The sequence below is a fragment of the Pleurodeles waltl genome, chromosome 12, assembly GCF_031143425.1.
Source record: "Pleurodeles waltl isolate 20211129_DDA chromosome 12, aPleWal1.hap1.20221129, whole genome shotgun sequence".
Lineage (NCBI taxonomy): Eukaryota > Metazoa > Chordata > Amphibia > Caudata > Salamandridae > Pleurodeles > Pleurodeles waltl.
The window spans coordinates 586505051-586532844 of record NC_090451.1 but is presented as its reverse complement, the minus strand read 5'-3'; the positions used below and the strand labels follow the sequence as shown (position 1 = coordinate 586532844).

Sequence of the window (27794 nt, the reverse complement as noted above, 5' to 3'; positions counted from 1 at the left end):
ATCTGAGAAGTTGGATGTAAGACTGATGAACGGAAAAACTTGGAGGACGTGTAGGGTTAAGGTCACAAATAGGATTCTCAATAAAGAAGAAAACAACAAATGGCAAAGGGATAGTTTCGAATAAGAAGCAGAAAAAGGTATGCTGGTTATCACTAAAAATGAATAAGTGTGCATAAAGAAACACTTTAAAGGAGAATGACCGCAAACAGGTAGAGGGTGTAGGAAAGTACCATCTTGCCTGGCATGTTACCCCCATTTTTCACTGTATATATGTTGTTTTAGTTGTATGTGTCACTGGGACCCTGGTAACCCAGGGCCCCAGTGCTCATAAGTGTGCCTGAATGTGTTATCTGTGTAGTGACTAACTGTCTCACTGAGGCTCTGCTAATCAGAACCTCAGTGGTTATGCTCTCTCATTTCTTTCCAAATTGTCACCAACAGGCTAGTGACCATTTTTACCAATTTACATTGGCTTACTGGAACACCCTTATAATTCCCTAGTATATGGTACTGAGGTACCCAGGGTATTGGGGTTCCAGGAGATCCCTATGGGCTGCAGCATTTCTTTTGCCACCCATAGGGAGCTCTGACAATTCTTACACAGGCCTGCCACTGCAGCCTGAGTGAAATAACGTCCACGTTATTTCACAGCCATTTTACACTGCACTTAAGTAACTTATAAGTCACCTATATGTCTAACCTTTACCTGGTAAAGGTTAGGTGCAAAGTTACTTAGTGTGAGGGCACCATTACACGCGTGCACTACCTATATGTAGCTTCACCATGGTAACTCCGAATATGGCCATGTAACATGTCTATGATCATGGAATTGCCCCCTCTATACCATCCTGGCATAGTTGGCACAATCCCATGATCCCAGTGGTCTGTAGCACAGACCCTGGTACTGCCAAACTGCCCTTCCTGGGGTTTCACTGCAGCTGCTGCTGCTGCCAACCCCTCAGACAGGCAGCTGCCCTCCTGGGGTCCAGCCAGGCCTGGCCCAGGATGGCAGAACAAAGAACTTCCTCTGAGAGAGGGTGTGACACCCTCTCCCTTTGGAAAATTGTGTGAAGGCAGGGGAGGAGTAGCCTCCCCCAGCCTCTGGAAATGCTTTGTTGGGCACAGAGGTGCCCAATTCTGCATAAGCCGGTCTACACCGGTTCAGGGACCCCTTAGCCCCTGCTCTGGCGCGAAACTGGACAAAGGAAAGGGGAGTGACCACTCCCCTGACCTGCACCTCCCCTGGGAGGTGTCCAGAGCTCCTCCAGTGTGCTCCAGACCTCTGCCATCTTGGAAACAGAGGTGCTGCTGGCACACTGGACTGCTCTGAGTGGCCAGTGCCACCAGGTGACGTCAGAGACTCCTGCTGATAGGCTCCTTCAGGTGTTAGTAGCCTATCCTCTCTCCTAGGTAGCCAAACCCTCTTTTCTGGCTATTTAGGGTCTCTGTCTCTGGGGAAACTTCAGATAACGAATGCATGAGCTCAGCAGAGTTCCTCTGCATCTCTCTCTTCACCTTCTGATAAGGAATCGACTGCTGACCGCGCTGGAAGCCTGCAAACCTGCAACATAGTAGCAAAGACGACTACTGCAACTCTGTAACGCTGATCCTGCCGCCTTCTCGACTGTTTTCCTGCTTGTGCATGCTGTGGGGGTAGTCTGCCTCCTCTCTGCACCAGAAGCTCCGAAGAAATCTCCCGTGGGTCGACGGAATCTTCCCCCTGCAACCGCAGGCACCAAAAAGCTGCATTACCGGTCCCTTGGGTCTCCTCTCAGCACGACGAGCGAGGTCCCTCGAATCCAGCGACTCTGTCCAAGTGACCCCCACAGTCCAGTGACTCTTCAGTCCAATTTTGGTGGAGGTAAGTCCTTGCCTCACCTCGCTGGGCTGCATTGCTGGGAACCGCGACTTTGCAGCTACTCCGGCCCCTGTGCACTTCCGGCGGAAATCCTTTGTGCACAGCCAAGCCTGGGTCCACGGCACTCTAACCTGCATTGCACGACTTTCTAAGTTGGTCTCCGGCGACGTGGGACTCCTTTGTGCAACTTCGGCGAGCACCGTTTCACGCATCCTCGTAGTGCCTGTTTCTGGCACTTCTCCGGGTGCTACCTGCTTCAGTGAGGGCTCTTTGTCTTGCTCGACGTCCCCTCTCTCTTCAGGTCCAATTTGCGACCTCCTGGTCCCTTCTGGGCCCCAGCAGCGTCCAAAAACGCCAAACGCACGATTTGCAGCTAGCAAGGCTTGTTGGCGTTCTTTCAGCGGGAAAACACTTCTGCACGACTCTCCAAGGCGAGCGGGATCCGTCCACCAAAGGGGAAGTCTCTAGCCCTTTTCGTTCCTGCAGAAACCTCAGCTTCTTCTGTCCAGTCGAAGCTTCTTTGCACCCGCAGCTGGCATTTCCTGGGCATCTGCCCATCTCCGACTTGCTTGTGACTTTTGGACTTGGTCCCCTTGTTCCACAGGTACCCTAGATTGGAAATCCACAGTTGTTGCATTGCTGGTTTGTGTCTTTCCTGCATTATTCCTCTAACACGACTTCTTTGTCCTTAGGGGAACTTTAGTGCACTTTGCACTCACTTTGCAGGGTCTTGGGGAGGGTTATTTTTCTAACTCTCACTATTTTCTAATAGTCCCAGCGACCCTCTACAAGGTCACATAGGTTTGGGGTCCATTCGTGGTTCGCATTCCACTTTTGGAGTATATGGTTTGTGTTGCCCCTATCCCTATGTTTCCCCATTGCATCCTATTGTAACTATACATTGTTTGCACTGTTTTCTAAGACTATACTGCATATTTTTGCTATTGTGTATATATATCTTGTGTATATTTCCTATCCTCTCACTGAGGGTACACTCTAAGATACTTTGGCATATTGTCATAAAAATAAAGTACCTTTATTTTTAGTATAACTGTGTATTGTGTTTTCTTATGATATTGTGCATATGACACTAAGTGGTACTGTAGTAGCTTCACACGTCTCCTAGTTCAGCCTAAGCTGCTCTGCTAAGCTACCTTTATCTATCAGCCTAAGCTGCTAGACACCCTATACACTAATAAGGGATAACTGGGCTTGGTGCAAGGTGCAAGTACCCCTTGGTACTCACTACAAGCCAGTCCAGCCTCCTACAGAGGGGCTTGGGTAAAAGCGACCATATGAGACGGACGAGGACATACAGCAAGAAGGGTAAACATTCATGCATTTAACACGTAGAGACGAGAAATAAAGTAAGAGTCATGGAGTTGGAGACTGTAACAGAAGAAATAGGAAATGGCAGCAGGGGAGAGGTAGGGTAAAGGCAGGTACCAAAATGTGGGGAGTAAAGCAAAAAAGACCATCAGGATAAGGAGCGAGACAAGGTAAAATTAGTTTATTTTGCCGGGTCTCTACTAATGGTATTTTCTATGATATTCTAAATAATTTCCATGTAATGCAAGATCGCCAAAACAATGTTTAATACTTGGATTTTCATTTTTCAACTGCTTAATTAAAGAAATAACATCTGGATATGGTAATATTTTCTTAAATTAATTACTAAATATTAAAGTGAATTTGGAAAAATACACAATTCCGACATTCTCCACTTCAAAGTCTAGCCTGGTGTGTGGTGGGTTCCTATGGTACTTACACCTTATACCAGTTATCTCTTATTAGTGTAGTCAGTGTCTGGAAGCCAGGCTCTCAGAAGGTAGCTGTGGATGAGCACCCACTGCTTTTTTTTTTTTTTTTTAGAAGACAAGCAAAGCTCATGCAATACCACTGTCAACACACTTAGTACTTACACACATGAAAGAAAACACGCAGTGTTACAAAAATAAAGGCACTTTAATTTGGTGACACAAATACCAAAAATACCATAGAGACTATACTCCCTTAGGAGGCAAGTACAACACAAATTATATAAGCTAGTGTCCAGAAACAGGCATAAAACAGTTAGAAAACGGTGCAATTACTGAAAATCACAATAGTTAGAAATGGGCCTAGGGGGAGCACAAACCATATACTAAGAAAGTGAAATTCAAAAGTTGGTCCCCCACCTAGGCAAGTGTAGTGTGTAGAGGGGAGCTGGGAGGACTAGGAAAACCCAAAGGTAAGTGCCACAACTCAACCCAGCAACCAGGAAAACAGGAGTAAATGACAGTAAGTTTCCCAGAACACACACAGAGAAGTGAATAATATTGCAAAACCCAGAAGAAACTGCAAGACACCAACAGTAGATTCCTGGACAAGAAGACCTGTGGAAGAAGGGGACCAGGTCCAAGAAGCACAGAAGTGTCCATGAAGGGTAGGAGCCCCTACCAACCCGGATGAAGGTGCAAAAAGTGAACCACCGGTGAAGAAGAAAAGTCAGCACTGCATTCAATAAGACTAAGTCGGGTTTCTGGAGGGTGCAGGTGATGTCCCACGCTGGAAGGAGGATTGCAGTTGGGTTTGCTTCATCGAGTCCAACAACAAGCCTTAACACACGCAAACCTCGCAGTTAGCAGAAAATGGCGCTGCGGTGACCAGGAAGGACCAAGTGGACTCTACCCAGGAGGAGAAGTCATAGGGAGCCCTCAGCGACAGAGAGCCCACAGAAGACCAGTCAGTATACCCAGGGGTCCTACAGGACAGAGACACCAAAGTTGCAGAAGAGGCCCACGCAGCACTACGAGAAAGGCTCCCACACCACCGGAGAACCACTCGGGGAGCTGTGCGTCACAGGATAGAGTGCTGGAGCTTCAAGATGCACGAAGATCTTGGAGGAAGGATGCCAACAAACCTTGGCAGCTGCAAAGGACGTGGTGCACTGGGGTGCTGTCTTGTGTGAGGAGTCAAGGACTTACCTCCACCAAAGTTGGACAGTTGGAAGAGAGTACCATCAGGACCACTTCAGTCCACCACACGTGATGCAGGACCCAAGCCTCTCAGCAAGAGGGGATCCACGCAGCCGGTCGTCGCAGTTGGTGCCTGCAGAAGCAGGGGAGTGACTCCGTATCTTCAAGGGAGATTCCTTCTCTCATCTGATGCAGGCTGAAGACGGGCTGACCTCAGAGGATGCATGACCAAGGAAATGTTGCATCTGCTGGAAGGAGCCGGAGATACAATATTGCAGAAGGCGTCTTGCTTCTTTGCTGCAGCTTGTAGGGCCCTGAAGAGTCCAGAAGCAGTTTCTTCGGTCAGAGGTCGAAATGGAGGGTGCAGAGGATTCCTGCTTGAGTCTTGCAATTCGAATCTGAGGAACCACCCAAGAGAGAGAGAGAGAGACCCTAGCCCTGAAAGGGGGACTGGTCACCTAGCTGGGTGACTACCTATCAGGAGGGGGTTCCGACGTCACCTGCTGGCACTGACCAGTCAGATGCTTCCAGAGTTCCCTGCCAACTTTGAATCCAAGATGGCAAAACCCAGGGACCCTCTGGAGTAGTGTCACTCCCCTTTACTTTGTCCAGTTTTGCACCAGAGCAGAGACCGGTGGGGGGGCCACGGGGGAGTGGTCCCTGTGCTGGAGTAGACTAGATTATGCAAGGAGGGCACCAAATGTGCCCTTCAAAGTATCTCAAGTGGCTTGGGGAGGCAACCCCGCCCAAGCCTGTAACACCTATTTCCAAAGGGAGAGGGTGTAACACCCCTCTCCCAAAGGAAATCCTTTGTTCTGCCTTCCTAGGCTCAAGCTTTTCAAGCAACAGGAGGGCAGAAACCTGTCTGGAAGGTGGCAGCAGCTTGGGCTTCCTGGAAACCCTCAGAAGGCTGTAACAGCAATACTGGAGGTCCTCTAAGGAGCCCCTAGAGTGCATGTAACCATACAACCAATGCTTGCAAAAGCCTTGGGGTATGATGCCAACATGTTTGATACCAAACATGCCTATGTTCGGAGTTACAATTATGTAGCTCAATTTAGGGAGTGACCTATGTCCAGCACACGTGTAAAATGGTGCCCACGAAGTCCGGAAAATGGGCCTGGAGTTCATGGGGACACCAGTGTTAGTGCAGGGGTGCCCTCACACACAGGTACTTTGCACCCTGCCCTCTGGGCTAGAAGGCCTACTATAGGGGTGACTTATAAGTGACCTGGTGTAGTGAAAAATGGCAGTGAAAGGGTCTTTGCACCTTTTCACGCAGGCTGAAATGGCAGTCTTTGAGAAGCCTTTGCATAGGCTCCCTATGGGTGGCAAGATATGCTGCAGCCCATAGGGATCCCATGGAGCCCCAATGCCCTGGGTACCTAGGTATCATATACTAGACTTATAATGGGGCACCAGTGTGCCAATTGTGGATGAAATACAGAATTTTGGGAGAGAGAGCATAATCTCTGGGGTCCTGGTTAGCAGGATCCCAGTGAACACAGTCAAGCACACTGACATCAGGCCGAAAAAGGGGGGTATGTTCCTACAGCTGCGCATTGTATTCTTATTCCTTCCAGATCACAAGTGTTTTAGTGATTTGATAGCAAGCATGGCATAGGCATGAACTAGTTTCTGGATCAGATCCCCAAATTAGAGCTGCATCTTGAACAGGCACCTTTGGAATCAAAGTCAGAACCGAACTGATAAGAACTGGTATGGCTTGCTTTAAGGGTGTTGAGGCACAGCTAGGGGTCAAGCACGTTGAATAAGCTCTGGGAAAGGTCCAACCAGTGGCAGCCTGACTGAGGCCCGGCAAATATTTGGGGCCTGAAAGCTTGCCAGAGAGACGTGGAGCCTCTTTGAAGGATTAAATCTGCAGCTCGGTTGACAATGGCCTGGTAAACGCAGATGCATCAGTTCCTATCTCAGAATCGTCTCGGAGTCGGAAGCCACCGCTGGTGTCAGAATGTGGCTGCATGATTTACCAGGACTGTGAGGAGTAGATTTCCACTTGGAGGGCTTCTTCTTTCATTTAGACTTGTTCTTTCACCTCAACTACTGAAGGACGGTGATGTGGATCAACATCAGGAGCCACCCCTGTAATTTGAGTGGGATTGACCTTGCTTCCTATGGTTGGTGACATACAACGTTTCACTCCTTGATAGCCTTTGAGTGGATTAGGAACCTTTTTTCACAGAGCTTTCATTCATGCATGCATGGAACCCAAGCGCCAAAGACCTTCTATGACCTGTAGGTACTGCACAGTTTAATAGCTGCAGTTTTCTGACTGAACATTTCCTGGTCACACTATCAAAAATAATAATTTGGAATTTTTTTAAAATATCAAGGAAATGTTAGGAGTGGAGCTCTGGATCTGAAACACAAGCTGTGTTAAAAGACTAGGGGCCAGATGTAGGTAGAATTTTGCATGGCGCAAACTGCGAAAATCGCAGTTTGCGCCATGCAAAACGCACATCACGATGCTCATTCACATTTTGCGAGTCGGTACCGACTCGCAAAATGTGAATGCGACTCGCAAATAGGAAGAGGTGTCCCCTTCCTATTTGCAACTCGCACCGCAATGTTAAATTGCTATGTGACCGCGAACGCGGTCGCAAAGCAATTCGCAGTTACCACCAGTGTCACACTGGTGGTAACCAATTCCCAAAAGGGAAGGGCTCCCCATGGGACCCCTTCCCCTTAGTGAATGTTGCCGAAAATGTTTTTTCAGAGCAGGCAGTGGTCAAATGGACCACTGCCTATTCTGAAAAAACAAAACCAAATGGTTTCGTTATTTTTTTGTATTGCAACTCGTTTTCCTTTATGGAAAACGAGCTGCAATACAAAAAAAAAAAAATGCTTTATTTAAAAAGCAGTCACAGACATGGAGGTCTGCTGTCTCCAGCAGGCCACCATCCCTGTGAGTGCAGGGAATGGCAATGGGGTCGCAAAATGCGGCCCACCTCATTAATATTAATGAGGAGGGTCTTTGCGACCCCATCGCGATTCGCAGACGTTGTCTGAGACACCGTTCTGCAGCCGAATTTGCGATTCGGAAATTGCGAGTCGCACCGACTCGCAAATTCCGAATCGCAAATTTGGAAATTGCTACATCTGGCCCAAAGTGATGTGAGTGGGTAGTGGTGGAGCTTATATATGGCTCCAAGTTGCCACTTACGGTGGCAGGACAGAGCCGCTGAGTCAGAAGGCACCACCTACCAGCACATAGAAGCTATTGCAAGAAATGTCTCTAGAGGCAGTTTGGAACCTGGGAGGTTCAAAAGGTGAAGAATCTGCAGTTATAAGTTTTGATCATAAAGCAGTGTTTTGACATTGGTTCTTATGAACACTGTCTCCACTTTACTGATTTGCAGACTGCAATTCTAGGAAGCTTCAACACAATGCTTCTGCCAGGCAACAATTAACAGGCTGCATACATAGCGGTCTGTGCTTCTTCAATTTCCCTTTCAGGCGACAGACTGAGGGCCTGATTTAGATCACAGCGGCAGAGAATACTCCGTCATAAACGTGACAGATAGCCTGTCCACCCTATTATGATCCCCTAATATGCTATGGAGATCGTAATACGGTGTCACTTTTGTGACGGAGTAATCCAGTCATCAGGATCTAAATCAGGCCCTGAATACGTAAATCTTTTTTCCATCAACAGCTCTCCAGTGCCACCAGGTGGTGACACGCAATGCCAACTCCAGCAAACTATTCATCACCGTCTGTGTGGACCATAAAACAGTATTGTTTTTGCACAGGTGTGCAAGGAAGGTCAAGTGGAAGGACACCACTGGGAAGAGCAGTACAAACTGCTGCTACCCTCATTGAGGGTGCATGGAATGCTAGTGCAAGGATGTTAGACCCAACAGCCTTGGTGTGATATTCTCCCAGACTGTTTTGCATTAACTACCCTTTTTTTGCTGAACCTGTGGGCATTTAGACTCTTTGGCTGTCAAGAACATGGTAAGACTGGTATACACCTGATTGGAACGTTTAATTTACTGATAAAACTCTAGTGCATAGTACTACACCAAAGGCCTGTAAATTAAATGCTACAAGTGGGCTGAACACTGATTGCGCCACCCACTAAGTAGCACTCTGAAAGTGTCTCCGGACCACCAATGCAGCCACCAATTACCATTCCGACCTGGCAAAATAAACTATTTGCCTTGTTGAAACCTTTCTGTTTAATACTTAAAAGCCAACCCAAATGTAGGCCCTAAACACTCATAGGGCTGGGAGGAAGGTATTTAGAAAGTAGGGCATGTATACTTAAGTTCTACATCTCCTGACAGTGAAAAACGCCTAAAATAATTTTTCACTTTAGCAAACTACCTCTCCCACATACGGTCGACCTTATTACACTTAAGCGAAAACTCCAGTGTGGGAGAAGATAGAGCAAAAACGTCTCCCACTCATTTTAATTATGATATCAAATACTCTCCAATGGTGAAGACGGATTTTAAATTCCTTTTCTGAAAATGCCACTTTTATAGTACTGACATTTTCTAGTGAAACCAAAAGTCTGCCAGTGTTACATGACTTTTAATGGCTTTCTAGGGGTGTAAAGTGTATTCCTTCCAGACATGGCACTAATGGGCCTTGGGTGTGGGGGAGTGTGTTTGTAGGAGGCCGGCCTGGTTTGTAGTAGGTAGCTGAGGTACTTACACCTTAAACCTGATCCAGTTATACCTTATTAGTGAAATGTAGGCAGTGTTCTAGCAGCTTAGCCTATTTAGAGGTAGCTGAAGCAGAGCAGCTTAGGCTGAGCTAGGAGACATGCAAAGCTCCTGCAATACCACTATAGTTACACAGTACTTATATACAATAAAAGATAATACTCAATGTTACCAAAAATAAAGGTACTTTATTTTAGTGACACAAGGCAAAATATCTTAGAGGCAATACCCCTTCTGGAGGTAAGTATTATTATACACAATATATAAACTACAGGGAGTGCAGAATTATTAGGCAAACGAGTATTTTGACCACATCATCCTCTTTATGCATGTTGTCTTACTCCAAGCTGTATAGGCTCGAAAGCCTACTACCAATTAAGCATATTAGGTGATGTGCATCTCTGTAATGAGAAGGGGTGTGGTCTAATGACATCAACACCCTATATCAGGTGTGCATAATTATTAGGCAACTTCCTTTCCTTTGGCAAAATGGGTCAAAAGAAGGACTTGACAGGCTCAGAAAAGTCAAAAATAGTGAGATATCTTGCAGAGGGATGCAGCACTCTTAAAATTGCAAAGCTTCTGAAGCGTGATCATCGAACAATCAAGCGTTTCATTCAAAATAGTCAACAGGGTCGCAAGAAGCGTGTGGAAAAACCAAGGCGCAAAATAACTGCCCATGAACTGAGAAAAGACAAGCGTGCAGCTGCCACGATGCCACTTGCCACCAGTTTGGCCATATTTCAGAGCTGCAACATCACTGGAGTGCCCAAAAGCACAAGGTGTGCAATACTCAGAGACATGGCCAAGGTAAGAAAGGCTGAAAGACGATCACCACTGAACAAGACACACAAGCTTTAACGTCAAGACTGGGCCAAGAAATATCTCAAGACTGATTTTCTAAGGTTTTATGGACTGATGAAATGAGAGTGAGTCTTGATGGGCCAGATGGATGGGCCCGTGGCTGGATTGGTAAAGGGCAGAGAGCTCCAGTCCGACTCAGACGCCAGCAAGGTGGAGGTGGAGTACTGGTTTGGGCTGGTATCATCAAAGATGAGCTTGTGGGGCCTTTTCGGGTTGAGGATGGAGTCAAGCTCAACTCCCAGTCCTACTGCCAGTTCCTGGTAGACACCTTCTTCAAGCAGTGGTACAGGAAGAAGTCTGCATCCTTCAAGAAAAACATGATTTTCATGCAGGACAATGCTCCATCACACGCGTCCAAGTACTCCACAGCGTGGCTGGCAAGAAAGGGTATAAAAGAAGGAAATCTAATGACATGGCCTCCTTGTTCACCTGATCTGAACCCCATTGAGAACCTGTGGTCCATCATCAAATGTGAGATTTACAAGGAGGGAAAACAGTACACCTCTCTGAACAGTGTCTGGGAGGCTGTGGTTGCTGCTGCACGCAATGTTGATGGTGAACAGATCAAAACACTGACAGAATCCATGGATGGCAGGCTTTTGAGTGTCCTTGCAAAGAAAGGTGGCTATATTGGTCACTGATTTGATTTTGTTTTGTTTTTGAATGTCAGAAATGTATATTTGTGAATGTTGAGATGTTATATTGGTTTCACTGGTAATAATAAATAATTGAAATGGGTATATATTTGTTTTTTGTTAAGTTGCCTAATAATTATGCACAGTAATAGTCACCTGCACACACAGATATCCCCCTAACATAGCTAAAACTAAAAACAAACTAAAAACTACTTCCAAAAATATTCAGCTTTGATATTAATGAGTTGTTTGGGTTCATTGAGAACATGGTTGTTGTTCAATAATAAAATTAATCCTCAAAAATACAACTTGCCTAATAATTCTGCACTCCCTGTAGTTACCAAAATCAGGTAAGAAAACAGTCACAGAATAGTGCAAACAGTAGAAAATAAAATAGATTACAATGGGCCATGGGGCAACAGAAACCATATACTAAAATAGTGGAATGCAAATGTTGAATTCCCCCCAGGCAAGTGTAGTGTGTAGAGGGGCACTGGGAGTGTAGGAAAACACCAAAGTTAAATAAAGTACCCCACCCCAGAGCCCAGGAAAACAGGAGTAAAGTACAGCAAGTTTCCTCAGCATACACTACAAGTCGTGTTAAAGGATTTTGTAACAAACAAGCAAGACTGCACGCAACAAACAATGGTTTCCTGGACCTGAAGAGAGAAGAGACCAAGTCCAGAAATCGCAGAAGAATCCAGGAAGAACAGGAGGCCCTGCCAACCTAGAAAAAGGTGCAAAAGTGGATTCTTCGGTCAGAAGAAAAGTACAGAAGAGCACCAAAGAAGATGGCTGCGGGTTACTGCTTGGTGCAGGAGGTGTCCCACATCGAGATGTTGGATGCAGGCTGTTTGCGTCGCTGGATTCGTCCACCAAACCTTGGTTCAAGCAAGGTCACGGTTTGCATCACAATGGCGCTGCCTGGACCCAGGAGAGACCTGGGGGCCTCAACTCAGACTGACGAGGCAGAGGGGGCTCCCAACACTGGAGAGAGCCCACAGATGACCAAGCAGCACCCACGGAAGTCCCAGGACATGGGGACAAAGAAGGTGCAAATTGCGGTTGGTGCAGCACAACAAAGGAAGGTCCCACGCCACCGGACAACAACTCAGCGAGTTGAGCGTTGCAGGATGGAGTGCTGGGGACCTGGGCTACACTGTGCATGAAGGATTCTTGGAAGAAGTGCACCGAGGCCCATGGAGCTAGAAATTATGCAGTGCACAGGGGTACTGTCGCAAATCGGGAAGGCAAGCTCTTACCTCCTCCAAATTTGGACAGCTGGACCTTAGGACAGTTAGGGTCAGATGGGTCCACCACTTGTGTTCCAGGGAGCACATCCGTCGTCAGGAGAAGAGTCTCAAAGAACAGGTTGTCGTCTTGGAAGGTGCCTGCAGGAGCAGGGAAGTGATTCCATCACTCCAAAGGAGATTCTTTCAGTTCTTCTGGTGCAGGGTGAAGACAGTGAGTCGTCAGAGCTTGCACACCTTGGAAACTGTTGCAAATGCTGGTTGGAGCTGAAGTTGCAGGTCACAGGAGCCGCACTAGATACTTTTTTGCAGTTACAGCGGTTCCTCGAGCAGTCTGTGGTTGATACGACGGTCAGAAGCTGAAGCAGAGGACGCAGAGGATTCCCAGAGGACTCTTGCAAGCCGAATCTGAAGAGGAACACACAGGAAAAACACTAAACAGCCCTGAGAGGGGGATTGGCTACCTACCCAGGTATGCACCTACCAGGAAGGGTCTCTGAAATCACCTGCTGGCACTGGCCACTCAGAGGTCTCCAGAGGGTCCTCAAACCTTGGAATCCAACATGGCCAACGCTAGGGACACTGGGCAACACCCCTGGGGTGGTGATGGACAGGGGAGTGGTCACTCCCCTTTCTTTTGTCCAGTTTTGCGCCAGAACGAGGACTGGGGACAATATCAACCCCTATCCTTTCAAAGGGCACCCCAACCACTGGCAATGGCATTAAGGGGGCCTTTGGGGTGCTACCAGTCTTGCCAGGTGACACAGGAGTGACAAAACTCCTTTGTGTCTTCTGACAAATGGGGCCAGTGAAAATGTGGAACAAGTCTGTCACATGTTTTAACCCAGCCTAAATGCCCAGTGTAGGATGCTGGCCTGGCCTATAGTGGGTACCTGATGGTTCTTACACCTTGTGCCAGGTCCAGTTATCCCTTATTAGTAGTGTTCTAGCAGCTTAGGCTCATAGAGGTAGCTATAGCAGAGCAGCTTAGGCTGAACTAGGAGACATGCAAAGCTCCTACTATACCACTTATATCATATAGATACTATATCATAAGACAATACTCAAAGTTACTAAAACATAAAGGTACTTTATTTTAGTGAATGTGCCAAAAATATTTCAGAGGATATACTCCCTTAGGAGGTAAGTAAAATAAACAAAATATACACACAAACCAAAATCAGGTAAGAAACAGTCAGAAAGTAGTGCAAACACTGTAGAATACAATAGGATATAATAGGCAATAGGCCTAGGGGCAACACAAACCATATACTAAGAAAGTGGAATGCGAACCACGAATGGACCCCCTAGGCTAGTGCAGTGTGTAGAGGGTCGCTGGAAGTGTAAGAAAACACTAAGCGTGTCCAAGATACCCCAGCCCAAGACCCTGAAATGTAGGAGTAAATTACTGCTATTTCCCCAGAAAAACACTAAACTTGTGATAGAGGATTTTGCAAAGACCACAACAGACTGCAAAGCACTCAAGACAGATTCCTGGACCTGAGGACCTGCAAAGGAAGGGAACCAAGTCAAAGAGTCATGAAAGTGTCCAGGGGGTGAAGGAGCCCACTAAACCCCGGATGAAGGTGCAAAATGGCTGCCTCCGGATAGAAGAAGCTGAGGATTCTGCAAACAATGAAAGGTGCTAGGAACTTCTCCTTCGTGCAGAAGATGCCCCACAGAGTGCTTGAGGATGCAGAGTTGTTTCTTTGGCAAAAGACCGCAAACAAGCCTTGCTAGCTGCAAGAGTCACAGTGAAGAAAAAGGGCGCTGCCCGGGCCAAGGAAGGACCAGGATGTCGCCCCTTGGGAGAGGAGACAGAGGGGGCCCTCAGCAACGTAGAGAGCCCACGCACAAGAAGGTAGCACCCACAGAAGCACTTTTACACGGGTTCAAGGTGCCTGAACATGGCGATTGTCTCAACACTGCAAAAGAGGGTCCCATAAAGCCGGAAATAAAATCAGGGAGCTGAGCATTGCAGGACAGAGTGCTGGGGACCTGGACTTGGCTGTGCATGAAGGATTTCTTGGAAATGTGCACAGACGTCCTAGTAGCTGCAGTTCATGTGGTGCACAGGATTAACTGTCTGGAGGGGGAAGCAAGGACTTCCCTCCTCCAAATTTGGACAGTTGGATCAGTGGACAGTCTGGGTCGCTTTGGTCCACCACCTGTTTTCCAGGGGTCATGCTCATCAGGATAAGAGGTGTCCCAGAGTACCTGTGACACTGAAGGTTGGTGCCTGCTGGAGCAGAGGAAAGATTCCGTCGACCCACAGGAGATTTCTATGTGGCTTCCAGTGCAGGATGACAGCAGGCAGCCCCCAAAGCATGCACCACCAGGAAACAGTTGGAAAGACGGCAGGATTAGGCTCTACAATGTCGCTGGTAGTCTTCTTGCTAACTTGTTGCAGTTCTGCAGGCGTCCTGGAGCAGTCAGCGGTCGATCCTTGGCAGAAGTTGAAGAGCGAGATGCAGAGGAACTCTGGTGAATTCTTGCAAGTCATTATCTGAGGAAAAGCCCACAGGAGAGAACCTAAATAGCCCTCAGAGGAGGATTGGCCACCTAGTCAGGTAAGCACCTACCAGGAGGGGTCTCTGACATCACCTGCTGGCACTGGCCACTCAGAGGTCACCACAGTGCCCTCACACCTCTGGATCCAAGATGGCAGAGGTCTGGGACACACTGGAGGAGGTCTGGCCACCAACCCTGTGGTGGTGATGGACAGGGGAGTGGTCACTCCCCTTTCCTTTGTCCAGTTTCGTGCCAGAGCAGGGACTGGGGGGTTCCCATAACCGGTGTAGACTGGCTTATGCAAGGAGGGCACCATCTGTGCCCTTCAAAGTATTTCCAGAGGCTGTGGGAGGCTACTCCTCATCCGCCCTTAACACCTCTCAGAGGAAATTCTTTGTTCTGCCTTCCAGGGACTGGGCTGCCCAGACCCCAGGAGGGCAGAACCCTGTCTGTGGGGTGGCAGCAGCGGTAGCTGCAGAGAAAACCCCAGAGAGCTGGTTTGGCAGTACCCGGGGTCCATAGTGGAGCCCTGGGGATGCATGGAATTGGTACCCCAATACCAGATTTGGAATGGGGGGGACAGTTCCATGATTTTAGACATGTTACATGGCCATATTCGGAGTTACCATTGTGAAGCTACATATAGGTATTGACCTATATGTAGTGCACATGTGTAATGGTTGTCTTCCTCCTTCTCTACAGGCTTGTAGGTCAGCAGTCCTTCTTTCAGGTTGCAGGAATCTGATTTCCTGGGGTCTGGGGAGCCCCCTAAATACTGAATTTAGGGGTGGGTTTAGGTCTGGGAGGGCAGTAGCCAATGGCTACTGTCCTTGAGGGTGGCTACACCCTCTTTGTGCCTCCTCCCTGCGGGGAGGGGGGCACATCCCTAATCCTATTGGGGGAAACTCAAGATGGAGGATTTCTCAAGGTAGGGGTCACCTCAGCTCAGGACACCTTAGGGGCTTGTCCTGACTGGTGGGTGACTCCTCCTTGTTTTTCTTATTATCTCCTCCAGCCTTGCCGCCAAAGGTGGGGACAGTGGCTGGAGGGGTGGGCATCTCGACTAGCTGGGATGCCCTGGGGCGCTGTAACAAAAGGGGTGAGCCTTTGAGGCTCACCGCCAGGTGTTACAGTTCTTGCAGGGGGAGGTGAGAAGCACCTCCACCCAGTACAGGCTTTGTTTCTGGCCACAGAGTGACAAAGGCACTCTCCCCATGTGGCCAGCAACATGTCTGGTGTGTGGCAGGCTGGCAAAAACTGGTCAGACTACACTAGAGGTTGGGTAGGTATTCAGGGGGCATCTCTAAGATCAGTGTGCATTTATTGTGCTGAGAAGTTTGATACCAAACTTCCCAGTTTTCAGTGTAGCCATTATGGAACTGTGGAGTTCGTGTTTGACAAACTCCCAGACCGTATACTCTTATGGCTACCCTGCACTTACAATGTCTAAGGTTTTGCTTAGACACTGTAGGGGCAGAGTGCTCCTGCATATATGCCCTCACCTGTGGTATAGTGCACCCTGCCTTAGGGCTGTAAGGCCTGATAGAGGGGTGACTTACCTATGCCACAGGCAGTGTGAGGTTGGCATGGCACTCTGAGGGGAGTGCCATGTCGACTTAGTCATTTTCTCCTCATCAGCACACACAAGCTGAGAGGCAGTCTGCATGTGCTGAGTGAGGGGTCCCCAGGGTGGCATAAGACATGCTGCAGCCCTTAGAGACCTTACTTGGCATCAGGCCCTTGGTATCAGGGGTACCAGTTACGAGGGACTTACCTGAGTGCCAGGGTTGTGCCAACTGTGGAGACAAAGGTAGGGGGTAACCATGCCAAGGAGGTATTTCCTTACAATACTTACCTCCAGAAGGAGTATTTTCTCTAAGATATTTTTGGTACTGTGTCACCCAAATAAATACCTTTATTTTTGGTAACAATGAGTATTGTCTTTACTTGTGTATAAGTACTGTGTAACTATAAGTGGTATTGCATGAGATTTGCATGTCTCCTAGTTCAGACTAAGGTGCTCGCTCTGCTATAGCTACCTCCATCAGCCTAAGCTGCTAGAACACTACTACTTCACTAATAAGGGATAACTGGACCTGGTATAAGGTGTAAGTATCCAAGGTACCCACTAGAAACCAGGCCAGCCTCCTACATTGGTTGTGCAGCGGTGGGATAAGAACTTGCAATTGCTTTACAACTTTTGTTATTAGTGCTTTTCACAAGAAAAGCTTGTTCTGATACTAAGAGCATATATAATATATACCTAGAAGTAATTTTCTAACTTTCTTAAAAGTTCTTTACACTTCGCACAATTTTTACAAACTCTTGAAAAGTTCTCTGTTATTCTACTAACGTTTTACTCACTTTCCCAAACTTTTTTTTTCTCTTTCAATATGACTTCTGTAGAAGCTACCCCTAGAGTTGTGAAAACAACATATGAAAGTCTTAACTTTAAATGTTTGAGGGGTCTCTATTGGAAGAAGTTTGTGGATTAGGAAGACTCCAAATAAGGAGTTCCTCTTAAATCTTCTCCTACAAGATGACCAGGGACTCAGCAGTGGTCCAGATCAGACAGGGTAAGGTCCCACGTCGCCGAACAACTCAGCGAGTGGAGTTCTGGGGACCTGGGCTAGGCTCTGCATGAAGGAATTTTGCAAATAGTGCACAGAGACCTCAGGTGGTGAAGAAGACGCAGTACACGGGGGTACCATAGCACTCAGGGAAGGCAAGGTCTTACCTCCTCCAAATTGCGTCAGCAGGACAGCCTATGTCGATGTCCTTAGGAGCACACGCGTCTCTGTGAGAGGAGTCCAAGGGTACCAGTTGTCGTCTTGGAAGGTGCCTGCGTGAGCAGGGGAGTGACTCCGTCCCCCCAAGGGAGATTTCTTTAGTCATGCACCAGAAGAACCGAAGGACTCTCCCGTGGAGTGACGGCATCACTTTCCTGCTTCAGCAGGCACCCTTCTGCGACGACCTGTACTCTGGGACTCTTCTCCTGACGATGAGCCTGCTCCCTGGAACACAGGTGGTGGACTGAAGTGGCCCAGCCAGTCCAAAGGTCCACCTGTCCAAATTTCTTGGAGGTAAGAGCTTCGCTATGCACGAAGAACTTTTGGAAGAAGTGCACAGAAGCCGAAGGAGCTGCAGAACACGCTGTGCACAGGGGTACTGTCTGGCACAGGGAGGCAAGCCCTTACCTCCAGCAGATTTGGACAGCTGGACCTTTGGACAGTCAGGATCACTTCGGTCCACCACCTGTGTTCCAGGGATCATGCTCGTTAACAGAAGAGGAGTCCAAGAGCCCTGGTTGTCATTGCAGAGAGGTGCCTGCTGAAGCAGGGAAGTAACTCTGTCTCTCCATAGGAGATTCCTTCGGTCCTTCTGGTGCAGAATGAAGACAGGCAGTCCTCAGAGAGTGGGCAACGTGGAAACCATTGCAGCTGCTGGCTGGAGCTGCAGTGTCACAGTAGCCTTCCTGGATACTTTGTTGCAGTTTCAGCATTCCTGGAGCAGTCTGCGGTTGATCCGACGGTCAGAAGCTAAAGCAGAGGATGCAGAGGAGTCCTGGTGGAGTCTTGGAAACTGAATCTGAGGAAACACTCAGATGAGAGACCCTAAAGAGCCCTGAGAGGGGGATTGGCTACCTAACCAGGCATGCACCTATAAGGAGGGATCTCTGATGTCACCTGCCGGTACTTGGCACTCAGATGCTCCCAGAGGGTCCCCACCCCTTGGAATCCAAGATCGCTAACGTCAGGGACACCTCGGAGGAGCTCTGGGCACCACCCCTGGGGTGTTGAGGGACAGGGGAGTGGTCACTTCCCTTTCCTTTGTCCAGTTTCGCGCCAGAGCAGGGACTGGGGGTCCCTGAACTGGTGCAGACTGGATTATGCCAGGAGGGCACTTTTTGTGCTCTTCAAAGCATTCCCAGAGGTTCTGGGAGGATACTCCTCCCATGCCTGTAACACCTATTTCTAATGGGAGAGGGTCTAACACCCCTCTCCTAAAGGAAAAGCATTGTTCTGCCTTCCTGGGATTGAGCTGCTCAATCCCCAGGAAGGCAGAAACCTGTCTGTGAGGTGGCAGCAGCTGGGGCTGCAGTGGAAACCTCAGAGAGCTGGTTTGGCAGTATTGGGGGTCTATGGTGGAGCCCCCAGGGTGCATGGAATTGGCCCCCAATACCAGTATTGGATTGGGGGTACAATTTCTCAATCTTAGACAACTCACATGGCCATATTCGGATTACCATTGTGAAGCTACACATATGTATTGAAAAGTATGTAGTGCATGCTTATAATGGTGTCCCGCACTCACGAAGTCAGAGAAATTGGTCCTGGACAACGTGGGGGACCTTTGCTAGTGCAAGGGTGCCCTCACACACAATAACTTTGCGCCTAGCCTTCAATAACTGAACGTTAGACATGTAGGTGACCTTTAAGTTACCTGGTGCAGTGAAAATGGCTGTGAAATAGTGCTTGCACTATTCCACCCAGGCTGCAGTGACAGTCCTGAAGGAGTGTTTGTATGAGCTCTTTATGGGTGGCAAAAGAAATGCTGCAACCCATAAGGATCTCCTGGAACCTCAGGTACCTAGCTACCATATACTAGGGACTTATAAGGCGGGACAAGTTTGACAATCTGGATTGGAATATGGAGTCACTAGACTTTAGTGACAAATTTGGAAACAGAGCAAAGGGAAGGTGATGCAGAATCGTACCATCTCGCGATGGGTATTGCTCTGCATCAAAGTGTGCTACGCTCTGGCAAAGATGAAACCTGCTGAGGGCTTGCATGTTCACTCAACCAGAGCAACTGCTATCACAGCGTTAGCACGCAGAGTTCCTGTCCTGGATATCCGCCAGGTATCAACGTGGGCATCTCTGCACATGTTCACAAACATTACTGCCTAGAGAGTCAGGTCCACAGACTGCTACTTTGGTCATTCGGTTCTGCAGAACTTTTGAGTATGATTTTGATTTGCAGCCCACCACTGGGGATGATAATGCTTGGGTATCTATTCCTAGGTAAGGAATCCGCAAATAGAAGTCTCTATTAGATGAACAAGTTACTTACCTTCGGTAACAATTCATCTGGTAGAGACATATTCTAGTTGCAGATTCCTTTCTGACCCACCCATCTTTCCAGCTTGAGAACTGATTTCTAGGGACAGGAATTCCACTTTCAGGGTCTTAGCTCTGGTGCCCCAATTTCAGTGTTCTTCATGGCTCCGTCCTATTGGCGTGGAAAGTTGTGAAAAGAGGAGGAGTGGTGATGACTGCGAGCGGTCTCAAGACCTTCCTCTTGAGCGACAACAGGAGCGACGCAGAGTCGAGAACCCAGTCGCCATAAGCTTTAGGGACCACTCCCCCATAGTGTTCAGGTTCATGGTCCAGGTCCCGGAGTACGACTTCGGGCCATGGTCACGCTCCAGTCACCACAAACAGACCAGGTGCGGGTTCGTCACCAACATCATGCAGTTACAGGCGTCACAAGGCATGAAGCTGGTCTTACACGACATCCTTCGACACATCAAAGTCCAAAAAGCCAACAAAAAGATCTAAGTCAGTCAAAAATTGACCATGGTTGCTCTTCTCCGGATCCGCATGTGGCGCAAAAGGAGAGAATCTGACGTCAGCACACAGGGGTGGTGCTTAAGTACGACCGCGATGTCATCACAGCGACTATGATGCCAACGACGAACGCGGAGTCGAATGATGCCACCTGACAGTGCGCAAGGGTACTGCTCGAAGAAAAATCTATGGATCCAGTGTGACGCCTGGGGGAAATTCTAAGGTAAGGAATCTGCAACCGGAAGTCTCTATCAGATGGTTCACACTACACCACCAGATTTAGACATGCGGTCTAGCCTAAAAGTAACGTTGCCTGTCGGGTCTGTGGCAGCTAGATCTGGATCAGATGCCTCATCTGCTCTTGTCTTGGTAAGAAAACATACATCCGGAGAATGTGTGTGTAAATAATCAAACAATTTGTATTTGTGTTTAATTACTGATTGAGTATTAAGACACAGGTCAGATTATAAACACATTCCGAAATTGTGGAAGGAGGGACAGCATTTTTTTGACTAGGAGTAGGCCATGAGGGTAAGGAACTCAGCTGACAGGAGAAAGGGCAGTTGGTACAATGGAAATGTTCCTGTCCATTACTTTGCTCAAATGTATTACATAAAGAATACATAAATGGAGTGTTGAGCTGTAGAAGCAGTTCTCTAGAGCACCGCTGGATAGGAAAATAGGCCAGTGGTTCTGGCAAAAGGCGCAGTCCATGCGTGGACAGGCTTGCCTTTGGCGCGCCAGCGGCGCACCTGCACTACTGCCTGCATCATATGGCTCTGCCTGCTTGCTACCTGATTGGTTCCCTGTGTTTGGTCTGACACGCAAGAAAGGTATAATGTGCGTAAAGGGATATTAAAAGTGCCCAGATATTTAAAAATGCTAAATTTCAAAGTTGAAATAGTACTGAAGAAAAAATTGGACCAACACACACGTCCAACCTTAAGTATTGCTTGTCTTATTGGCGCGTCAGAGACGTTGCCTGGGTCATACGGGCTCCGAGCACTTACAGGCTCTGCACCCTTTCTACCCGATCGGTTCCCAGTGTTTGGTGTCCTAAATTCCGCTGAAAACAACACACTCACAGCAATAAGGTGGGTAAAGGGATATTAAAAGTGCCCTATTATTTAAAAATGCTCATTTTAAAAGTTAAAATAGTACTGCAGGAAAATCTGGGCACAAAACGGAAGACTAAGATTCAGTATCGCTTCTCTTACTCCTGGGAGAGGGATTATTTCGTGAAGGAAAAAGAGGACGAACTTTATGAGCAGTGTTTGTTGTAGGAGTCCCTTGGGTAGTTGCTAAATCGGAAGATTACCCCGCAGATTAGAGAGGGCCATTTTAGAAGTATTCTTGCGTATCCTTACCAAAAATAGCTTGAACTCCTGCTCCTAAATAAATTTCAGGTGCAACGGACTAGCAACAGTCAGGCTGATAAATCCAACGAATCACAAAGATGTTGTGTACACCCGAAAAGGACAACCTGGGGCATCGTAAACTGAGAAAAACAGAAACTCATGTTTTAAAAGGAGAGAGAAGAGAAAAAAGTGGGTATGAGAGATCAACAGACACTGGAGAGATATTGTATGAGGTCTAATGCATGCATTAATGAGAGGCGCAGAGGATGGCATATAAAGTATCCGAGAAATCAGTTCACAACGAGATTGAACTAAGTGTTTACAGGTATTATCGGTGCAGTAAAAGGTTGGGAGACAACGGCGAAAGGAATGTTAAACCTTTTGTAATCATTGTTAGCATTCCACTACTATTTTTCTGTGTGGAGAGATTATTCTGCTTGTCTCACATCTTACCTATGTTCAAAACACAGAGCTTCTTCTGCGACTGCCAGTGCTGCAGTGAGCTGGTGCAAGATGCTCTTGGCTGAGTTGACAGATGATAGCTGTGGATAAACAAAAGCATGACTAACCAAATCTAATCCTAGAATGCAAAGAAAACAATAGCGATATTCTTAGCAAATGGGAATGAACAGTCAACATTTCAGTACCGCAGAGCAAAAGCAGCACACATCGTGTTCTTCATACCTCGTTCTTCATGTTTTCCAGATCGCTGCCTCCGAATTCAAACTCCAGGATGATAAATAGTTGATCATCTCCAAACAAATCTAACAAAGAAAAGAAACAATCTAAATACACATCATGAGAGTAAAATAATGTATCTATACATATACACCTATCATGATATTTCACAATTGGAATGTAAAGGAACCTAAGAAGAGAACATTCCTAGCAAACCTCTCAATTTTAGGTGGCTTTCACAAGTTTTGATATCTTGCAAGAATGTTTAGGAAATTGTAGAAATAGTAAAGAGCTCAACTCTATTCCAGAATCTCGGGAAATGTTCAAGGATAGGTTATTTCAAAGAGTTTTCCACTTTGGGGTAGACAGAAATCTACTGCAACAGGAGAGGGGAGGCAAACCTGATTATCTGGGGGGCACAGAGCTCAGGCTGAAAAATGAGAGCTGTGCACTATAAAGCGTTCACTTGTTGTATTTCAATTATGTTGAATGTGTACCTCCATTGCACGACGCGAAGGAAACTGTACTTCACAGTTCAAAAGAATAAGTACTATATTTTCAGGGGGCCCCTACACGTGTGTGGACATAAAACATGTATATCTCCTTTGCCTACATTTAGCAAAGATGGAGCTCAGGGTCTGATCTTTGGTCATGACCTGTGCTGATCTCCTGGGCGTACGTAACCCTCTGTGCACATCTTTTGTCACAATGTCTGATGCAGTCTGCAAACAATACACAAACACTCAAACTATGCATAGCCACAGTTATGTAATTAATAGACTCAATGCATACAGCACACTGAACAAAGCATTTGTCCTAAATATCAGGAGTTTAAAGCAGAACCACCGAAACGGAGGCTAATGGTGTTTTGGGACTCTGGTGAGGTAATGGTCTTTGCCATTGTGTCCAGGATATCAGTCCCTTTTTGTCATCTTCTCTGCTCAGATCGAGCATTAACTTGTATGGTACCTTGGCAAAGCCTAGGAACATAGAGATGCCCTCACCTAATCTCTGTTGCAATCAACACCACCTGTGAGGGTGTGAGTAAAAAACAAGTCACATACCATTGGTATCGGTTTTTCTGGTAGATACTCTAACAGTAGATTCTTCACTGTGTGAATAATCCCCAGGCATCAGACTGGATACAAAAACTTTTAGAACAGTTCTCCTACACCCACTAGGAAGCGGTTGTGCTGTTCTGTGCCAATGCTGTTCCGCTCCGAAGGTCACATGTGGAGCTGCATTAGCACCATCCATGAGCACTGAAGTCAGTTGCTTTCTAGGCTGTCTGTGTCCTCAAATCAAAACCCATCAACAAATTGGTATGACCAGTATAAAATCCACTGGATGGGGACATTTATAGATGTAAACTGCATTTAAACAGTTTTTCCACCAGAAATATCATTACGGAAACTAAGTAACTTGTTCTGATGGACACCTCTAACTGTAGATGCCTCACAGCTTGCGAATAGATACAATGGCAGTAACATGGTGGTGGGTCTGAACTGGCTCAGATGAAAATGTCCGGGGGGCTGAGTGGGCAAAATGCACCTCTCACCTTATCTGAATTTCAAGGCAGGAGAGTTTCTAAAACATGTGTACCAATGCTCATGTAGTCATCTCAGTGATATTCAGGACAGGTGTAGGAAGCTGGCCTGGTGTGTGGTGTGCACCTATGGTGTTGTCACCTTATACCAGGTCTGGTATCCCCTATTGGCGAGGTGTAGCGGAGGTAGCTGTGTATGAGCAGCCAAGACTTATCTAGGAGACATGCAAAGCGTATGCAAACCACTACAGTCACACAGCACTTACACACATGAAAGAACCACACAGTGTTACAAAAATAAAGGTACTTTATTATAGTAACAGAATACTAAAATACTGTGTAGGCAATACTCCACTAGGAGGTGAGTAAACACACTGGTATATACACCTTAGAAGTCAGTGATTAGCATAGAGAGCAAAAGCAAATAGTAAAAACAATAGCAAATAGTGAAGGCCCGGGGGGGATGAGGGTGTGGACGGGGGTGGAGTCCAAACCATATAATAAGTAAGTGGAATGTGAAAGTCAGCCCCCCCCCCCCACGCAAGGAAGTGAAATCAGTAGAGAGGAGCTGGAGGAACAAGGAAGCCCAAAAGGTTAAGTACCATGGTGCCACCCACAGACCAGGAGAGAAGAGGCGAGTACCTGATTTTTCCCCAAACCCACAGGAGAACTTTGGAAAAGGACTGTGCGAGATCGAGACAAGACTGGAAGAAACCAAAAGGTGGATCCTGACAGAAGAGGACCTACAAAAGAAGGGGACCAAGTCCAGTTCGAGTTGGAGTGTCCGGCTGTGGCAGGAGTCACTGCCTACCCTTCTGTGGATGCAGGACCAGGTCAATGGTGGTGGTGAAAGTCAGCAGTAGAGCACAGGAGCAGAAGAGGGGTTCCAGAAGTGATGTCCCACATCGGCGGTCATGTTGCAGTCAGTCAGTGGTGTTGAAAACCACCAAGAAGCCTTGGCAAATGACATAGAGAAAGGTTTTGAAAGGCTGAAGAGGACCAGCAAGGCCCAGGGGACTCGACACATGTATGGGAGCCAAGGTGACCCTCAGCAGCTGGGAGAGTCACAGGAAGAAGAGGTAACCCCCACAGGCTGCAGGTACAGGAGTAGCAGTGAGGCCCACTCAGCACACCTTGAAAGGAGTCCCATGTCGCTGGAGCAGCAGGCAGGAGACTGCTTTGCAGGGAAGAGCGCTGGAGGCCGGGGCTACATGGAGCCTGAAGATCCTTTGGAGGAGGAACAAACAAGCCTTGGCAGCTGCAAGGGGTACTGTCCTGCAAGGAGAGGCAAGAGCTTACAGTCTCCCAAGTTGGACAGCTGGTAGAGAGGACCAACGGGACTACTCCAGGCCACCACCTGAGATGCAGGATCCAAGCAGTTCCGACAGAGAGAGGATTCATGCAGCCAGTCATCGCTGCAGTTGGTGCCTGCGGTTGCAAGGGAGTGACATCTTCACTCCCAGGGAGATTTCTTCTTACTTCTTATGCAGGTTGAAGACTCGTTGCCCTCAGAGGATGCACAGCCAGGGAAATGTTGCAGTTGTTGGAAGGATCCGGAGAAACAATGTTGCAGAGCGGAGTCGTTGCTGCAGTTGCAGATTTTTTGTTCCTGGAGGGTCCAGTTGCAGTCTTGGTGGCCAGAAGATGAAGTAAACAATGCAGAGGAGTCCTGCTGGAATCTTGCACATCAAATCTGAAAAACAACCCAGGAGGGATACCCTAAATAGCTCAGGAAGGTTGATTTGTCACCTAGCAGGGTGACCACCTATCAGGAGGGGGCTGTGATGACAACTGCCTGACCTGGCCACTCAGATGTTCGCAGGGGCCTCTGCCCACCTTGGATTCAAGATGTCAGAATCAAGTGGCCACCTGGAGGAGCTTGTCCAAAGTTCTCCTGTGGTTTTGGGGAAAAAACAGGTACTCGCCTCATCTCTCCTGGTCTCTGGGGGGCACCCTGGTACTTACCTTTTGGGGTTCCTAGTTCATCCAGCTCCTCTCTACTGATATCACTTCCTTGGGTCAGGGGGGCTGACTTTCACATTCCACTTACTTAGTAAATGGTTAGGACCCCCCCTAGGGCTTTCGCTATATGCTATTGTTTTTACTATTTGCTATTGCTTTCTATGCTAATCACTCCAGCTCCAGAAGTGATGCAAGTGATGTACCATGTCAGCAGTCGTGTTGCAGTCAGACAGTGGTGCTGGAACACCACCAACAAGCCTTGGCAACTGCAACAGTCTGAGAAGAAGGTTTTGCAAGGCTGAAGAGGACCAGCAAGGTACACGGGACTCAACCCAAAGGAGGGGATTTCGAGGTGACCCTCAGTTTAGGAGGCTGGCCTGGTTTGTAGTGGGTACCAAAGGTACTTACACCTTATGCCAGGTCCAGTTATCCCTTATTAGTGAAATGTAGTCAGTGTCTAGAAGCTAGGCTGTCTAGAGGTAGCTGGAGGCAGAGCAGCCTAGGCTGAACTAGGAGACAAGCAAAGCTGTTGCAATACCATTGTAGCACACAGTACTTACACACATCGAAGACAATGCTCAGTGTTACCAAAAATACTTTGGAGACTATATTCCCTTAGGAGGTAAGTAAAATACACAATATATATGCATTAGTAACCAAAAAACAGGTCAGTAAATAGTCAGAAAACAGTGCAAGTAGTGAAAATCCCAATAGGTTGCAATGGGCCTAGGGGATAACACAAACCATATCCTAAAATAGTGGAATGCGAAAGTCGGTTTCCCACCTAGGCAAGTGTAGTGTGTAGAGGGGGGCAGGGAGTGAAAGAAAATACCAAAGGTAAGTAATAGGCCCCAACCCAGAGCCCAGAAAAACAGAAGTAAATCACAGTAAGTTTATTAAAACACACAAGTCGTGATAGAAGATTATGCAAGAACCAGAAGAGACTGCAAGACACCAACAATGGATTCCTGGACCTGAAGACCTGTGGAAGAAGAGGACCAAGTCCCAGAAGCGCTGAAGAGTCCAGGGAGAACAGAAGCCCCTGCTAACCCGGATGAAGGTTTGAAAGGAGAACCACTGGTGAGACGACAAAGTCAGTACTGCACCAAAGAAGATAGATGCAAGTTCCTGGTTGGGGCAGAAGATGTCCCAAGCTGGATGGATGAATGCAGTCTGGTTTGAGTCGCTGGATTCCGTCAACAACCCTTTGCACACGCAAAGCTCACAGTTAGCGGAAAATGGCACTGTCTGGGACCAGGATAGACCTGGTAGCCTGTTGCCAGGAGGGGGGGGGGGGGGGGGGGGGCTCAGAAGACCAGGCAGGGCACACAGGAGTCCGACAGCCCGGGTACAAAGAAGGTGCAAATGGAGGCCCACACAGCATGACACAGAGGATTCCCACGCCGCCGGAGAACAACACAGGTAGCTGTGCGTCGCAGGATGGAGTGCTGGGGGCCTAAGCTGAACTGTGGATGAAGAACTTCTTGGAAGGTCACACAAGAGCCTTGACAACTGCAAGTCATGCGGTGCACGGGGTAGTGTCTTGCGTGGGGAGGCAAGCTCATACCTGTAACAAAGTTTGACAGCTGGACATTGGGTCTGTCGGAGTCACTTTAGTCCACCACCTGTGTTGCTGGATCCACACCTGTCGTCTGGAGAGGGGACCCAAGCCACCGGTCGTTGCTGCAGAGAGGTGCCTGCTGAAGCAGGGAAGAGACTCAGTTACTCCACAGGAGATTCCTTCAGTTTTTCTGGTGCAACTTAAAGAAAGGCAGTCCTCGGAGGATGCACAACCTGGAAACTGTTGCAGTTGCTGGCAGGAGCTGAAGTTACAATGTTGCAGAGGTCATCTTTGCTTCTTTGTTCCAGTTTTGTAGAGTTCCTGGAGTGGTCAGCTGTTGTTACGTCAGT

General features: G+C 47.7%; 1 protein-coding gene across 2 annotated transcripts in view; it reads right to left on the bottom strand.

The window, feature by feature from the left end:
- Window positions 1-27794, bottom strand: part of HASPIN (histone H3 associated protein kinase) — an 854350-nt gene that overhangs the window by 152750 nt on the left and 673806 nt on the right. For both annotated transcript variants that reach the window (XM_069217741.1, XM_069217740.1), the window contains exons 12-13: window positions 22382-22461; window positions 22151-22239 (exon numbers count right to left, since the gene is read on the bottom strand). In XM_069217741.1, the coding sequence (XP_069073842.1) occupies window positions 22151-22239; window positions 22382-22461 (169 nt within the window). The remainder of the gene's footprint in view (window positions 1-22150; window positions 22240-22381; window positions 22462-27794) is intronic.